The sequence below is a fragment of the Pipistrellus kuhlii genome, unplaced genomic scaffold (assembly GCF_014108245.1).
Source record: "Pipistrellus kuhlii isolate mPipKuh1 unplaced genomic scaffold, mPipKuh1.p scaffold_m20_p_10, whole genome shotgun sequence".
In the NCBI taxonomy this organism is placed as follows: domain Eukaryota; kingdom Metazoa; phylum Chordata; class Mammalia; order Chiroptera; family Vespertilionidae; genus Pipistrellus; species Pipistrellus kuhlii.
The window spans coordinates 56,327,201-56,345,672 of NW_023425405.1; the positions used below are offsets into that span (position 1 = coordinate 56,327,201).

Genomic DNA, 18,472 nt, shown 5'->3' on the forward strand with positions numbered 1-18,472 from the left:
ACTAAGGTGTAAATTTAACAAAATACATGCAAGATAAATATTTTAAAATCACAAAACTCTGATGAGAGAAGTCAAAGAATATCTAAGCACAGGCATCATCCTCAGTGTGCCCGTTGTCTTCTACATTCTCAGGGCTCTGTCAGAGGTTTTCTAAACCCCTACGAATATCTCATTATTAAGCTTATTTAAAAAAATATATGTATATGTGTATATATACGTGTGTATACACACACATATATATATATATACATACACACACATACATATATGTATATATACATACACACATATACACATATACACATATACTTACATATACATATATGTGTATATATATTTAATTTTATTACGTTTATTGAGGTAACCTTGGTTAATAAAATTATATAAGCTTCAGGTGTACAATTCTATAACACATCATCTGCATATTGCATTGTGTGTTTACCACCAAAAGGCAAGTCAGCTTATGTTTATTTTTTTAAATACATTTTAAAAATATATATTTTATTGATTTTTTACAAAGAGGAAGGGAAAGAGATAGAGAGTTAGAAACATCAATGTGAGAGAAACATTGATCAGCTGCCTCCTGCACACCCCCCAATTGGGGATGTGCCTGCAACCAAGGTACATGCCCTTGACCGGAATCAAACCCAGGAGCTTTCAGTCCTCAGGCTGACGCTCTATCCACTGAGCCAAACCGGTTTTGGCTAAATACATTTTTACTAGAGGCTCAGTGCATGAAATTCATGCACTGGGGGAGGGGGCAGACCCTCAGCCTGCGCCCTCTCACAATCTGGGACATCCCTCTTACAACTCAGGACCCCTTGTTCCTAAATGTCCACCTGCTAGCTCCTAATGGCTTCTATGCTCGCTCCTTACTGCTTGGCTCACCTCCCCTTAGTGCTGCTGCAAAGGCAAGAGAGGCTCGTAACACTGCTGCTGCACTCACCAGCCACGGGCCTGGCTTCTGGCTGAGCAGCACTCCTGCTGTGGGAGCGCCCTGACCACCAGAGGGCAGCTCCTGCGATGAGCGTCTGCCCCTGGTGGTCAATGAGTGTCATAGTGACCAGTCATTCTGGTCATTCTGCCCACCATAAAGGTTACTGGGCTCTTATTATATAATTTTATTAGAAGGAATATTATTGACATGAATAACTCTGGGTCAAAAGGACATTTTTCAGTTAGTAATTAGAAAAGACATAGGTTATCATGTATTTGAAAAATGTGAAGGGAAGTGTGGCAGCCAGTCTCCAAGGTATCCCCAATGATCCTTGCCTCCTGATTGGCTCCTTTGTGGGTCTTTTATTTCCATTCTGAATCAGGGCTGACCATGTGACCCATGGAATAATGTGGAGGTGATGATGTATGATTTCTGAGACGAGTTCATAAAACATGTGCCTCTACCATGATCTCTTGGGTAGCTGATCCTTGGGAAAGCTGGCTGTTAGATCGTAAAATCACTAAAGAATATTTGTGGAGAGGCCCGGGTGAAGAAGACCTGAATCTTCTGTCAAAAGCTGGCACTAACTTGCCAGCCACGTGAGTGAGCTACCTTGAAAGTTAACTGATCTGTGTAGTCCAGACCAGACCTCCCAATGATGGCAGTGCTGGGCAAGAGCTGATGGAGCTCTGTGATAAGCCTTTAGCTGGATCCGCCAGGCCAACCTGTTTCTGAATGCTCCACTAAGGAAACTGTGAGATATTAAATGTTTATTGTTTTAGGCCACCAAGTATTGATGTAACTTGTTTCTCAGCAACTGATAGAGTAAGCAGTTGAAAATACTTATCTGCTTACTCTATCAATCTTCAAGAAGAAATATGGAAGCAAAAATCCTTAAGAACTATGTTTTAAATATTTTCACTGAGAAAATACTAGCCCCAGACAGTAACAGGGCTCTTTCTCATCTAAACTCACAAGATTAGGTGCTGAACACAAAAGGAGATTTTTAATTGTAACAACTTTCTATTTTCTGAATGTGGAATAATTCCATTACCAAGATTTGAAAATGATCGAACAACTGAAAATCATAATCTCACTTATGAATATAGATGCAAAGATTCTAAAAAGAAAGTCATATACTAACAAATGGAATCTAACAAGATTAAATTTTCCCAGAAATGTCTTATACCTGTAAAGCTACAATAACTTAAATCTGAAGTCCTGGCAACAAAAGTAAAATACATTAATGGGAAATCATTTTAAAAATTCAGGAATAGAACACATTGGTCCTAACACCAGTTATAAAATGGTCCATTCTTTCCATACTAAGTTCAATTGTGTTTATTGCTGTATCTTAATCTATGTTATATATATATGGATGATGTATTAATAATGAAATATATATGTTACAGAGGTAATATTTTACACCCAATATATATTTTTTTACAATTATATTTTATATTGAAGCATATTCTACAGGCAAAGTAGAATATGTCTTTAATCTAAAAATAGATACTATCAATAACTGAGAAAATAAGTATACTGGTTATAAAAGATTAAAAAAAAGGATAATAGCAATTAAGAGAAGAAATTCAAATGCCAACAAATATCGTAAAAGGTTGAATTTGGGTAGTCATACAAATTAAAACAACTGAAGAGAATACCTATTTTCTAAAAACTGCCATAATTTTTCAAAAACAACAGTATCCAATGTTGTTGGGTTAGTTTGAGGAGAAAAAGCAAAAAAAAAAAAATTGAAAAAATTTCTCGAGATTACTTAACTAGTGTTATGTATAGTATATGTGTTTGCATCTTTCCCAAATTCACATGTTAGAATCCTAAAGCCCAACTTGATGGTATTAGTAGGTGGGACCTATGAGATGTGATTAGATTATGAGGGTGGAGCCCTTATGATGGAATTAGTGCCCTCATAAAACAGACCTTAGAGCTCCGCTGCCCTTTCCACCACTAGGACATAATCAGAAGTCTGCAGCCTGAAAGAGGGCTTTCACTGGGCCATGCTAGCACATTGATCTCAGACTTCTAGCCTCCAGAACTGTGAGAAATAAATGTTTGTTGTTTGTCCAGGCTGGTGTGGTTCAGTTAGCTGAGCTTCAGCCTGTGTACCCAAAGGTCACTGCTTTGATTTTCGGTCAGGGCTCATACTTAAATAGGTAGTGGGTTCCATCCCTAAGCAGGGTACATATGGGAGGCAACTGATTGAAATTTCTCTCTCATCAGTGTTTCTCTCTCTCTTCTCCTCCTCAAATAAATAACATATTTAATTTTTTAAATGTTTGTTTATAAGCCACCTGCTCTGTAATATTTTTGTTACAACACCCTGGATGAATGGAGACAACCAGACTATGTCAAAAGCCTTACCATTTTCCTGAAAATTTTATTTAATGCTTTAATTATGAATTTTGATAATTTTATTATTGCTTATTTGGGTTTTATTTCATTAGCATAATGCTCTCCATGTTGTGAATGCTCTCCATGTTTTTTTACAGCAGCGTAGTATTCCATTGTGTAGATGTACCATAGTTTTCTAATCCACTCATCTGTTGATGGGCACTTAGGCTGTTTCCAAATCTTAGTTTTTGTAAATTGTGCTGCTATGAACATAGGGATGCATATATCCTTTCTAATTGGTGTTTCTGATTTCTTAGGATATATCCTAGAAGTGAGATTACTAGTTCAAATGGGAGTTCCATTTTTAATTTTTTTTTGGAGGAAATTCCATACTGTTCTCCACAGTGGTTGCACTAGTCTGCATTCCCACCAGCAGTGTATGAGGGTTCCTTTTTCTCCACCAGCCAGCACTCGCCAGCACTTGTCGTTTGCTGATTTGTTGTGATAGCCATTCTGACAGGTATGAGGTGGTACTACATTATCATTTTGATTTGCATCTCTTGGATGGTTAGTGACTTTGAGCATGTTTTCATATGTCTCTTGGCCTTCTGTAGGTCCTCTTTCAAAAAATGTCTATTGAGGTCTTTTGCCCATTTTTTAACTGAATAATTTATCTTTTTTTTTGTTAAGTTTATGAGTTTCCTATAAATTTTGGAGATTAAACCCTTATCAAATAGTTCACAGACCTAGAACAAACTCTCTAAAACTTCATATGGAATAAAAAAAGACCCTGAATAGCCACAACAATCCTGAGAAAGAAGAATGAAGCTTGAGGGATCACAATACAAGATATCAAGCTATGTTACAAAGCCACTTTCCTCAAAATTGCTTCGTACTGGGCACAAGAACAGACATATAGACTAGTGGAATAGAACAGAGAACCCAGAAGTTGACCCAAGCCATTATGCTCAATTAATATTTGACAAAGACAATCTCTTCAATAAATGGTGTTGGGAAAATTAGACTGATGCATGCAAAAAAGAAAAAAGAAAAAAAAGAAGAAAAAAAAAGAAAAAAAAAAGAAACTAGACCACCAACTTACACCACTCACAAAGATAAACTCAAAATGAAATAGAGGATTTAACATAGGACGAAAATCTTAGAAGAATCAATAGGCAGCAAAATATCAGACATATGTTGTAGCTATATCTTTACCAATACATCTCCTAGGGCAATAGAAACAAGAAAATAAACAAATGGGCCTACATAAAAAAGAAAAGAAAAAGCTTTTTGCACAGCAAAAGAAACCATGAACAAAACAACAAGAGAGTACACAGCCTGGGAGAATATATTTGCCAATATTATCTCCGGTAAGGGGTTAATCTCCAAAATTTATTGGGTTTTCTTTATATAGGTCTTATTTTTAGCAAAAAAAACCAACAAAAACGTTTTAAACATCTCACCAAGTTGCCTGTCCTGTCAACTAGAAGGAGGAGTGCAGTGTGCTGTGTGGGAATGAGTTTGAATGATTCCCTGGGAAGAACCCCGGAGCTGATTTGGGTGTCAGTTTGACTCATCCAGTTGGGAAGATGCTATACATACCTGCAGGTAGCGGATCACGCGGCACACCAGGTCAGGCGCCATGAAGTCCCCAGTGAAACGCCAGATAATGTCTGTCAAGATGTTCACCAGTCCTGTGAGAGAGTCTAACAAAAACACAGTGATTAATTTCCACGTCTTTCAAATTTGCAGCCAGGTGCTGCCGCAGACATGAATTCCTGGGAGATTTGTGTGTTTTTTTCCTGATTTATCAGGAGGCTGCTGAGGAAAAAGGAAGGCGACACAGGAGTCCCTGCACTTTTATTCCTGGAGCTTGTTGCCACTCGGATGCAGCCATCTAGGGAGCAATGGGTGATGACCGAAGAGGAATCGTGCTTATCATACAGTTGACCTTTTAAACACAGAAGAGAAGTTTGAAGGGGGTTTAGACCTGTGCTTAAACAAGGACTGCATGAGGATTAGTCAAAGGCAAAATTGAGAACAGGAAAATATTTGTCTTTGAGAAGCCCTGTGCCCTGCGGGGGCTGTGGAAGGTCTGTGTGCTCAGACCTGTGCTTGAAGGGATTCATTTAGTTGTGGGGCTGTGTGTGTCCATTTGGTAGGTCCAGTAATGAAATCACCATTGTGCTCGTTAGCAAACTTCAGACATTCCAGAACAAGATGATTCCTACTGAGTGACTCAAACAGGATATAGAGATGGAGAGAGGGTGCGGCTTTGAGATATACGTTATAAAGTAAAAGGAGGAGGATGTGGTGCCTGAGGTGTTCATTTTCCCCAAATTTGGCATGGCTAGTTCTGCTCCAGCATCTGTGTCCCAAAAAGTCCACCTTGCCATTGGAGGTGAGGCAGAAAGGGACATAGATCAGTCACTGTCTGAGGATGGGCTGTGGGGCTGCCTCTGCATGATCGCAGATCTTAGCAAAAACCCCATTTGCCCCCCCAAGAAAAAGGCACTTGAAAGCCACCAAGATGTGGAAACGATTGCGGAGAATGGCTTCTAGGCTCAGAGCCCATCCATCACTCAGCCAACCTGCGAATACGTGGGCACCATCATATTGGCTCCTATTGTAGGTCTGTGAGAATCTCTGGCTCACGCATTGGAGGGAGGGGTGAGGCCATTTTGTTGATGTAGTATCAAAGTCCTACATAGAAAGCTCCACGGAATTAGTGTTCTTGATCAGGAAACCTCTTGCTGGGCTTTTTCCTTCAGGCCGGAATGAATCGCATCTGATGAGTTCTGTCCTTCGTTTCGGCCAATGGGAAGCACAAAATGAAACATCCTCAGCTGCGGTAACTGGTGGAGCCTCAGAGCCTCCCTCTGGGTCTCTGTGGTTAGAGTTGAGCATTTTCTAGGACCCTCTTGTCCTGTGCTTTTTATTTTGCTGAGTGTGATCTTCCACATCCAGACAGTGAGGGCAGCATGCGTCCTAGAGCCTGACTACAGGCTCTGCCACAGAACCCCTGTGCCATCCTCAGCATGTCACTCACCACACGGAGGCGGGCTCTGTGTAAAAATGGGGTGGTAAGAGTACCCACTCTGTAGAGCCATGGTGAAGGTTAAAGGAGATAGTATGTGAAGTTCTTACTGAAACGCTTGGCACATAAACCCTTGGAACATCTTGGTGCTGATGTCAGGAGCAGAGCTGAAGGAACGGAGAGCCACAGGGACTGTGATGAGAGGGTGAGTCTCACCTTAGGTCCTGAGCTCTTAGCCCATGAGCTGGAAGAGTTTTTCTGAACAAAAAAATTAGAAACGAAAAGTTGAGGCTTTGTTTAAACTAGATCAGCCGTAAAGACGGGTTGTTTTATTTGCTAGAATGCATGCTAGTTAATTTATCAGGGTTGACATGGACTAATAAGACAGTGGTGGTTTACATGAACGGATTGGCTGTCAAGGTGAAGAGAACCAAGCCAGAATTTGAGAGAACAGAACACAAGGAAGACTGGCTGTGATGCGTGGTCCAGGGATCGGACCACTTTTTGTTAGCAGGGAGGCTGTTGGCAGGACGATTCTTTCTGAGGCTAGACTGCCCCGTGTGTCGCTGGAAAGTCAGCATCCTTGGGCTGTGGGATAACTCTAAATGCCCCAGGACTGGGTCCACGGGGAATCACTGAAATATGAAAGGACATTTGGGATTGAGACTATAGCCTGGCACCCTGAGAACAGTCCTACCCTACACCTTGTCATGATTAGGCCTGTGGCACTTTCACACAAATGTGTCCTGGGACATTCCACAAGATACCTAACCTGTACTATTTCTATAATGTGTATACACAAAGAAAGACTGAGAAATTATTCTAGATAAGACTAATCATACATGAGGACGGAACACAATGCATGACCCAGGGTTTCTTTTGCTCTGAAAGATGTTCTCAGGGCGACTGGTAAAAAAGGTGAAGGGGTTAAGAAAACAATTCATAGACACAGACAACGGTGTGGTGATTATCAGAGGGGAAGGGGGTGGGGAAGGTGGAAGAGGGTGCAGGGGGATAAATGGGGAATGGAAGGAGACTTGACTTGTAGATATAATTCTACCTCTTAGGGGTTATGATGAGGATTACATTAAGCAGAGCATGGAAGCCAGAAGCAGGCCCCGGTGCACAGCCCCTGCTCTGCTCACTTCCCCAGGAGAGAGCTGGGAAAATATGAGTAATGTGCCAAAAGCCACAGACGCGGTAGTAGAGCCCAGATTCAAACTGTGGTCTCCAGACTCCCCCAATTGTTTTTGTACAGTTTTTAAATGAAGAATGGCTTTTATAATGTTTTAATTATTGAAAGGAATAAAAAGGAGAACAATACTTTGTGGCACACGGAAAGTCTATGAAATTCAAATTTCAGGATGGACAAATGAAGTGCTGCTGGGGCCAAGACATGCCACTTGCTCACACTCTGTCCGTGCTGCCTTCATGCTCCGGCAGCAGAGCTGGGGACCAGATGTCCCCCAAAGCCCAACATGTTTAATATCTGGCCCTTTGCAGAAAAGCTGGCTGCCCCCTGCTTGGGACTCAGGCCCTGACCTTTCCATTATGTCTGCATGCTGGTGGGCCCAGACTCCTGGTGACCTCGCCAAAGCCTGTGGGGCTCCTAAGAAATCGTTAAATTCCATGCAGGTTGCACTGATGTCCTTCCTGCTGGCTCACACAGGAGAGCTTTGAAGGGACCAGATGGGAACAGATTTCCTCTCTCATCTTAACAAAATTCCAGTCTCTCTCTCCTTCTTGTTCAGGATTTGATTAATTAGGACATGAAGGGAAGAAAGAACAATCCAGGCTGCTGGGCAGGGCTGGGTTGGCAGCCTGAGCTGCTGTGGGCCCAGCTCCTGCTCCCATTCTGAGAGGCTTCCCTAAGCCCCACCCCACCCTGTCTAGAGGAGGTTGTGATGTCGGGGGTTGAACGCAACTATAGAGTCAGGGACCTGTGGTTGCTCCGTGGCTCTCCACTTGCTGTTGGACTTTGGGCAAGTGATTTCAGCTTCTCTCAGGTTCAGTTTCCATAGGTCTAACTGGGAGGAATGGATGAATCTATTGCTTGGGTAATTTGTAGGATTAAATGAGAAGGTATATATGAAAATATTTTTGTTTGTTTTGCAAAGGATTGGCTGAGTGAGCACTCAGTAAATGTTAACTATTATTTTTTTTCTGCTCAATTGTCAGCAGGGAAGGAGCTAAATCTTAGAAGCCAATTAAAAAGCGCTAGAAGGTGTTTTAAAAACAAATTTTTTTTAAATAAAAAAAGTGATACTAGCACACAATACAAAAGTCAAGTAGTGCAACAATTCACATGTGTGTCTCATGAAACAGCATGTCCGGAAAGTTCAGTGCAGCACTGCTCATAATGGCTTTAAACTGGAAATTATCCACATGCCCATCACCAGCAGAAGGGGGAAATCAGCTGTGGCATGTCCATGCAATGGAATACTCTTCAGTAAAGAGAGTGGCAGCCTTATAAACTTGAGGTATGTATAATTACTATATCAAGATTACAAGTCATTTGGTCTGGTCATCAGGTGGACATCCCCTAGGGCTCCCAGGCTGAGACCCCCATCCCAAGTGCACAAATTTCATGAACTGGGCTTCTAGTGATGTTATAAATATCCAAATGGCCCTTGGCAGAAAAAAAAAAAAGGTTTCCCACCCCTGCTGAAGGGGGAGGCAATTATTTCTATTCCTAGAAGGAATTATGTAAAGATCCTCAGTCTATTTGTTAGGAATTCAGGCAGTGGGGGAGATGGGTGCAGTGACCCAAGCTAAGTCTCACAGATTCTTCCTCCAGGATTTGATAATGGAGACTCAGTAGGTTCCTTTCCTAGGTCACCACCCCACCCCCAGGCAGAAGAATCCCAACACTCCAGTTGGTCTTCTCCCACCTGTGCCCACCCCCAGGTCAGCCCTCCCAAACCAAATACCTCTCATTGTAAATAAATGTAACTGACTGAAAATTAGTCCTAATTCTCCAGGGCTAACAGCTAAAGCCACTTATTCTCTTACCAGCATTTTTATTTTAACGAGGGCATCAAACCTTGGCCCGGAGAGCCTCTCTAATGGAAAGATTCCAGGAAGCGTGGAATGCAGAGAGAGGAACAGAATGGGTTGGCAGCTCGCCCGAGGTCACACAGCAAGGTGGTGGCAGAGCTGTGAATAAAACCCAGCTGCCCTAACTCCCATCTCGCACAATTGCCCAGCCTGAGGCTGCTGCTTGTTTGCTGGCACTGCTGACTTGTCTGCCTCTCTCTTAGCTGTGTTAGTGACTGTGGCGTGAAGAGGCTGTGATGTGAGACCTGAACAGACCTCCCTTACCGCCAGAGCTGAGCATGAAAAGCTGTAGGAAGCCTGATCAATAGATATTATGCAAATGCATAGAGCAATAACATTCCCTTCCATTACTGAGCTAACAGTCCCAGTAAAGAACATGCTTGGATGCTGACAGTTTTATTTTTCCTGATTTGTCAAACTGAAATCAGGGTCTAACTGATGGCCATATGAAAGCATAAAAGGCACATGTCTGGCAGAGGCCCAATTCCTTTTTCTCTGAATTAGAGGCCCTTGCTCCAGCAGTTGGCAAAGGTCCAGGCTCTGTGCACATCAATTATGCTCTCTGGCTGAGAGCCTTGCTGAGCAGAACAAGGCAGTAAAATACCTACAATGAGTCTCATTTGAGATGTGGTCCCCAAAGAGAGAAAGCAGTGAGGTGGTGGTACCCAGATCCCTTTCCTACACCCCTCTTCACCTTCCACACCTGTCATACCAGCTAAGGGATCCTAGAATGTAAGCATGCATTACACTTTGGTTTGCAGTTGTGCAAGAAAAATACGTTTCATCTTCAAAAACTGAAATTAATTGCTAGCATAAACTCCTACTCTGCTGGATGTCAAAACTGTAATTGCAGACAAAAAGAAGAGCTCTAAACAGAAAAAAAATAGCAAAATGGCAAACATAAATTTTTCCTTGTCAGTAATTACTTTAAATGTAAATGGATTAAACTCTCCAATTAAAAGACAAAGAATTGATCAAAGTATTATCCAACTGTATCCTGCTTAAAGAGACTCATTTTATTTTAGTTTTAAAAGTCTTTGTTGTTGAAAGTATTACATATGTCCTCTTCCCTGTGCTCCCATTGACCTCTTCTAGCCCACCTCGGACCCAGGCCTTCAACACTCTATTGTCTGTGTTCATGGGTTATACACATATGCATATAAATTCTTTGGCTGATCTCTCCCCACCCACCACCCATCCTTCCCTCCCTTTTCTCTGAGATTCAACAGTCTGTTCTACACTTCTGTCTCAACAAGTCTCACTTTAGATTCAAAGACACAAATAGAATAAGACAAAGGGAAATAAAAATTATTCCATGCAAAAGAGAGATAGTGTGACATCACTAATTCATTCACTCAACAGATATTTACTAAATACCTACTATGTGCCAGTTCTTCTAGGTGTAGTAAATAAAATAAATAAAAATGTTCTTCTGATGACATTTACACACCAGTGCTGGGGTGTAGACAATAAACACAGCACGTGAAGAACTTATTAGGAAACATGAGCTCCAGAGAAAACTCCTGGGGCATCATCAGCATAGAGATGTTTTCAGAGCCACGATGATGCCACCAAGTGCAGAACAAATCATGGACTTCAGAGCTGAAGGCATTCTATGGAAGTGAGGTCAGAAGTTAAGAGACAGAACCAACGCAAGAGACTGAGAAAGAGCAATCGTAGGACAGATACAGAACCAGGAGATGTGGGTGGCTAGAAGCCACGTACAAAAGTTTTTCAGGAAATGGGAATGGCCAGTTGGGTCAGATATCATTGTAAGTTCAAATAAGTGGAAGCTTGATAACTGGCCCCTGAGTTTAGAATATGATGGTCATTGAAGAGACTTAACCCAAGCAGTTTTATGGGTATGGTAGGGGCAACAGCCTGGCTGGCATGGGTTTGAGCAGGAAGGGAAGGAGAGGAATTGGTTACAATGAGTACAGACAATTACTTCAAGAACTATTCCCATCAAGGGATATTTATGGAAACAGAGTGGTAGCTGGATGAACACATGCAATGAATAAAACTTTTTGTCTTTGTGTGTGTGAAACAACAGCATGGTAAATGCCGATAGTACTATCTAGCAGAGGGAGAAACACAATCAGGGTGGAAGAGATTTTCTGGAAGAATGAACTGGAGCTGTGACATGGTGTCTAAAGCAGAAGCAGATGGGCTAGTCTGGGGTGCAGGGAGAATTTACCCACATCCCCCGGTGGGAAGACAGCAGCTTTGGAGGGTGATGTTGGCGGAAGGGTATGGGCTGCAGGAGAACGAGGAGGAAGTGTCCTGCTGCTGCTTCAGTTTTCTGAGTGGAGCAGGAAGCAAAGTCATGTGGTGGGAGGGGAGATGGGAGAGAAGGCGCTGGAAGTTAGAGGAGAGAAAAGGTAAGGGTTAGTTTAGGAGACTGAGAGATGTAGTTAGCATGAGATACAGCTTTCTCATCATAAGAAAAAGTGCGAATATTTCATTAAATCTCACTGCAGTCTTTGGTAAATATGACATTTTTATTTGGAGAATTCAGTGACCACAGGGGAATGGGCATACGGTTGCTGGGCAGAATTAATGGCTCGTATGAGTGCTAAGTTCCTAAATTATAGAGAGTCCCCATCGTGTGTTTTGTTTTTTTGTTTTGTTTTTCCAGCCTGCTTTACCTAGAGATGGCAAAGACATGGAAAAGGAGATTTTGCCTTGGCCGTCGTTTTGTAGAGTGATAAGATAAAAAGAGGCAGGGGAGAGGGGACTGAGGATGTAAGGAAGATTAATTAAAAGCGTCTATGGCATTTACATTTTTATTTAGCTGGAGTTCATTGTGCACATATACCTTTCTATCTTGCTTTTCATTTCCTTTATGGCATTGTTTTCCATATTATTACAAGTTTATTATTAACATTATTTTTAATGGTACATTATATGCTTTGAGGGAATGTAGCATATGTCATTGAACTGTTCATTCAATGTGGACTGCTTAAATTGTTTACAATTTTCTGCTGTTATAAATAGCCCTGTGATGAAAATCTTTGCACAAAAAGCGTTACCAGCAGTTTTAGATGACTTCCTCGGGGTAGATTATAAAAACCTTAACTACTATGTCAAAGAAATGAACATTTTTAAAGCTCTGTCTGTGCTTTTGGAAATAAACTCATTAAGCAGTACTTTCCACAGCCCATTCTGTTTTCTCTGGATCCAAGGTTGAGAGCTGTCACGTTTTCAGCTCTTATAGTCCCATAAACATTCCATTTATATTTTAGAGAAAAGAAGGAAGGCTGGCGTGGGGTTTGCAGGAAACATATTTGTTCATTCATTCATTTATCCATTTATCAAAGTCAGCAAAAAAGAGGCAAGGAACAGGGCTCTGGGATAAGAAATAAGAGGAATGCCCCACTGCGAATGGCATAAGTTGGCCTTTTTTTTTCAGATTTTACGTCCTGGGTGGTCTTTTCTCTGCCATCCCCAGAGCCTCCCCATGAAGCAGGGCCATCTCTGCCCCCACACGAGGCCATGGAGACTGGGAAGGGAACACCACTCCGTCGACCATTGCTGGTGTTCACATAGACAAGGTGAGCCCCGGGAATGGGAATTTGAAGACCCATTGACGTTTTACTGGTCACCTGTTGTTTCTGCTTATCCCACATGTACTTCTTCTCAACAGTATCTCAATCATCCTTCCCTAACCAAGTCCTCATCTATACCATTTGGGTGGTGTTGACTCAGTTCCCCCGACCTAGAGTGCACTCATGACCCAGGCCTTGACGATCAGAATCGTCTACTCCATGGCCATAGTGACCGGTCACTAGCTCTGAGGATAATGGAGGCCTAATGTTGCTGAGGTCCCTTGTGGAGAGGTCATGACACCTCAGAGAAAAACACAACCACTCAATGGGCAGAGAGCAGCCAGAGAGAGACAGATGAGGCCAGCAGGAGATCACAGAGAGCACACTGCTGGTGGACATGAGTTTTGAAAAAGATGTACTCACAGGCATGGATGCCTCAGATAGAGCCTCCGTAAAGTTAAAATTAATGAAATGCCAGGACTCTGCTGTGGGTGCCAGAGGAGTTCTAAAGCCGCCCTGGGGTTCTGCCATGAATAACCAGAACAGTCCAAAAGCTACTCTGGTGCCCAAGCAGCCCTCTTCTTGTCACCCCACTTCCTTCACGGCCACTGAGGAGCCTGCCTGTTCCTTAGTGCAGCGGTCGGCAAACTCATTAGTCAACAGAGCCTAATATCAACAGTACAACGATTAAAATTTCTTTTGAGAGCCAAATTGTTTAAACTTAAACTATATAGATAGGTACATTGTTATTAACTGAATCAGGGTACTCCTAAGCTGACCTTTGCTAAAAACTCAAAGAGCCGCATGTGGCTCGCAAGCATCAGTTTGCTGACCACGGCCTTAGTGGATAAGAAAGATGAGCAACAGAAGAATACACTCCTGACCTGATCCAGGGTGACAGACTGGAGAAATGAGTTCTTTTTCACTGACCCTTGTTTTGCAAATTTCATAAAAAACTCTGCATATTTTCCTCTTCTGCCTGTAATTGCTTCCTGCTTTGGCCACATGGAAAACCTCTGCTGGGACTTCATGATCCATCTGTGCGGGGTTAACGTGCATCCCTGGCCCAAATGATGGTAGCAAGCTCTCTAAAACTGTTACCGTTACATGATATTGGGATGTCCCTCTTTGGCTTTCGGGTCTTAATAAGTACCGTTTTAGTCTTACAAGCATTTTCTCTGTTTAGAATATGAGTGATTTGGGGGATGGTTATGAAAATTTTATCCGTGCTTACCTTGTGGCAGGCCAGTGGGCACTCCACTGTCCTGAGAGCTCTGTTCTTTGTGCTGCAAAGGTTTTGGCGGGCCCTTCCCCACCCTTCCCTTCCCTTTATTACTCGTTTTTGAAGTGGAATTTATTAGTACTGGCTCATCCATTTGGGTAGCTTGGTACCATGTGTTGTCAACACTGCCAGATGTATCTCATAGACAGTTGGGGGTCAGTGTTTAATCACTTCTGTCCCCTAAAATGAGGGCTTTGCTGAGACCATATACAGCACTCTCTGGTTTGTGCTTTGCATATAATCTAATAATAATTACTTTCATTTATCGATTACCTTCTATAATCCAGATACATGCTAAGTAAGCATGTTGCATCTATACATCATCTCATTACTTTATATATATTATCATCCCCACTTAGTAAATGGAAAATCGAGACTTGGCTAATTGACTTGTCATAGTGTCCTCATTGGTGAGACCTAGAGCTGGGGTTTGAGCCTAGACCCTATGACCCCAGGTTCATAGCCGCCATGTGCTCGCAGCTCCCAGAATCCTCCACTCCAGAGTCTAAACCATTGTCCCAAACCACCTGAGTGAGAATAGCGTTGAGGGGGTGGTTGAAAACATCCAGCATTCTGGTTTCCATCCTGCCTTGAATCAGGCAGTCTGCTCTCTACCCGTTTCTGAACACCCCTTACCCTACAAGCATTTTACACTTTATCAGAAGAAAGAAACCTCCCAGGTCTGGAAAGAGAGAACAGAGCCTGGGAAGTGTGGTCACGTGGGCTTCCTGGTAGAGCTGAATGAGTTACAGCCAACTGTAAACAGAGGCTGCAAACTGTAGGGGAGAGGCTTGTATAATAGCCTTTCTTTCCCTAGTGTTCCCTAGCTTATTTTTCTGAATCTGTTTCTGTGATAATATAGCTATGCTTGTTTAGCAGTTTTACTTTATGTTAGCTATACCATTTTTCCAGCTCTGGAAAAGAAAGTCCACATTAACTATGTTTTTTTGTTTTTTGTTTTTTTTTAAACCAGCTGGTAGTTCAGATTGGATGACTGTGAGGGCAAAGGTCAATGTGAAAGTATAGTGGTTCTTTCTAGATAAGAGCATGTTCTTTAAAATAAAAGCCTGGCTACTCCATGTGGGAAGTAGATGGGTTTTGGTTCAACCAAATGGATAACTTCTCTCTCTGACATCTGGGGAAATTGGATTACTTTCTTAGCCAGGAAGTAAAGATAAAATGAGATATGTTCATAACAGGGTTTGGCAAACCAACAAATGTTCATATTATTTTATCATTATTATTACTATAAATTATCACTGGTGAGAAATGTTGAGTAGATCAAGAGAAAAGGAAGTCTTTTGATAAAGAACTTCAATGAAAATTTGAAATGGAAATCCCAATGACTATTCCTACTTTGAACTTCTGCTAAAAGTAAGTCGTCATAGGCCACCTCATTCTGTGGCATTGAGAAACGTTTGCCCCTTCGGCCTTCATATGAAAGGATGTTGTGGTCACTCCTCAAGGAGGACCTGTCAGTGTGATGAATCTCCACATTTGGACAGGAGCTCAACCCGGTAGATAGTGGTTCAGAGCAGGTCCTTGGGGAAGGGACACTGGTTCCCAATGAAGGTCACAGAGATTACGGCTGGGCAATGGGACATTGCTCTGCTCGTGTAAGTCATTGGAGTCAAACGGTAATTTCCTAGAAACAGTCACTGTGCTATGCTTGGCTGGTCCGGATTCCCAGGAGTTCTCCACTGGGGAGTTAATGAGGCACTCAGCGGAGATAACCCGTTCTGCAAAGCTGCTTGGACCGCATTGTCTGGGGACTGACAGCTGGAGCCAGGATGGATGGATCGCTCTGACTAATGTGCTCAGAGCTTCCGGAGGGAATGGTAGTTGCTTCTTTCTTTGAATGTGATGATTTAAATTTGGTGAGCGTGTTTGCGGCTTGGCTGGGAAAAGCCACTGTGAGACAGGTCAAGTAACACACCTGCTTGAAATGGCCTTCCCTCTCTCCACCTGGCTGGCTCTTCCTTCTACTGTGTTTCCCCGAAAATAAGACATCTTCCAAAAATAAGACCTAGTGCATGGAAAGATAAGACATCCCCTGAAAATAAGACCTAGCGCAACTTTGGGATAAAAAATTAATATAAGACACTGTCTTATTTTTGGGGAAACAGGGTAGTTTACAGCTCAGTAATTAGCTACGGCCTCATCAGTTCCGGTCTTTGGACTCACTTGTGGGCCCACTTGCACCTACCCCCACAACCATTTCTGGCTTCCAGCTGCCACTACCCTTCACCTGATTTGCTTCATTTACATGTCTCTCCTGGCCCTGCAAAGCAAATAATGTTATAGCGAAGTTTACATTTCTTTTATGTAACTTGCAGAGAATCTAGGAAATCCAGATAAGCCAAAAACAAATCAACATACGAAACAGAAAATAACAAACACACCAGATCTTGCCATCCAGCTATAACGACTATTAACATTAAACTGTAGAAATTTCCAGACTTTATTTTCTATTTCCATACATATATATTTCCCCCCAAAGAATTATACTGTAAATGCTGTGTTTTAACTTCACAGTTTTTTAATGGCAACATATTCCAGCTTATTCCCCTACAAATGGATTTTATCTACACTCTCCTATTGTATTTCATTATAGGTATAAATTATTGTTTATATAACCAATGTCACCACTCTTTTATTCTTGTCAACTTTATAACTAACATTCTAAATCATATTGTTCTTTAAAAACCATTATACTCATTTTTAAATAACCTGTTGGGAAATTTTTCTACTAATAAAAAATTGTTGAGTTAAGAGTATGCACATTTACATCGATTCTTTTTCTCATACACTACTTGATGTTTATGTTTTCAGTTTACAACCACATGTGCCAATTACATATGCTGATCTGTATTTTAATTATTTCAGGACTTCTATACAATGATTTCTTCCATGTTAGGCATTTAATTCTGCTTGAGCTTGCAGAATACACGTAACTATATATTTAAACGTTCACTATCAATGCCAGGATTTTTAAACCCCAGCATTTTGTTACCTTCACGCACAGAAGGCCCCTGGGCAGCCTATGAAATCCTGGGCCACAAACAATCCCTTTAAGACCACAGGTGACTTCTCACAATGTTCCCATACTTGGTTTTGCAAAGAAACCTCAAGTCTCTGTGGGTATTGTGAGTAAACAATTTTGTTTTACCTAAAACTTTGAGACTTTTCCCTTTAACCTCTATAAAAGCAGTGCCTGACACATAAGTATTTGTTGAGTAAGTAAAAGGCTTCGCTAAGATGAGACTAGATGGTGGGGGAGGTTGGGCTGAAGCATCTTTTCAATTATTTTGCCTAAAAATGAAGACTTGGAATCTATCTAGGGATGGCAGAGAAGGGCCCCTGGGCTGCTCAGTGTAGCTCCATCTGCCTTACAGGGAGTGTTAATTCCTCTCTGGTTCTGATTGTCTGTCAGTGGTGGTTTTCAATAGTAACAGGAGTTGCCATTTCCCCCCATATTTTTTAAAGTGAGAAACTGGGACAGGTGGCATTGAGGGCTGCGAGCCAGGCACAGGCTCGAACTGGAAGTCCAGCGAGGTTTGTTGCATGAGAGATGGAAGCAATCTGTGATTGAAGAACGTTTGGTGGTGGCAGGTTGAGGATACACGTTTAATCCTCGTTAAAGAATCAGGCATGAAATAGAGACATTTATTAGGTCATAATATTGTTTCCCATAACATTTCTGAAACATCTATTTCACTGCACATAGAGACCGGATGTCACCCTTATCCAGGAACAGTGTGTTACCATTTTTTCTTAGGGAGGATCTTTTCTGGGACACCTGCTGCCTCAAAGGCTCTGAACAACCTAACACACTAACCATCTGATCTCATTCTCTTAAGTTCATCCTGACAGAGAAACCACTTTGCTGTGAATTCTGCCAGCATTGGTGCAGGGGTGGGGTTTGCATACTGGGGGCATTTCCCCCTCCCAGCTCTCTGTAACCAGCCACTCGTTGCATTGACCTTCCCATGCAATGCAGTTCTTAGGCTCACACACTCCTGGCAGTCACCACATGCCTTGGGCTCTGGCTAAACTTCCAGAACACACTTCATCCTCCACCCCTCTCTGACCCCTGTGACCCTGGTGTCTTCTTGCCAAGCCAACAGGGCTGGGAAAAGCAGGTCAGGCAAACCTGGGTTCAAATATGGCCATTGCTTTATGCTTCCTGATACTTTGTCAGGGCAGAGGACTCATCAATTGCATTTATTCCTGTCCCCCTACCCATCCAGCCCTGACCC

The 18,472-nt window shown here is 42.1% G+C and overlaps 1 protein-coding gene across 1 annotated transcript in view; it reads right to left on the reverse strand.

Annotated features, from left to right (window-relative positions):
- Positions 1 to 18,472, reverse strand: part of NPSR1 (neuropeptide S receptor 1) — a 62,131-nt gene that overhangs the window by 24,666 nt on the left and 18,993 nt on the right. The window contains exon 3 of the mRNA XM_036424427.2: positions 4,892 to 4,995. Within this exon, the coding sequence (XP_036280320.1) occupies positions 4,892 to 4,995 (104 nt within the window). The remainder of the gene's footprint in view (positions 1 to 4,891; positions 4,996 to 18,472) is intronic.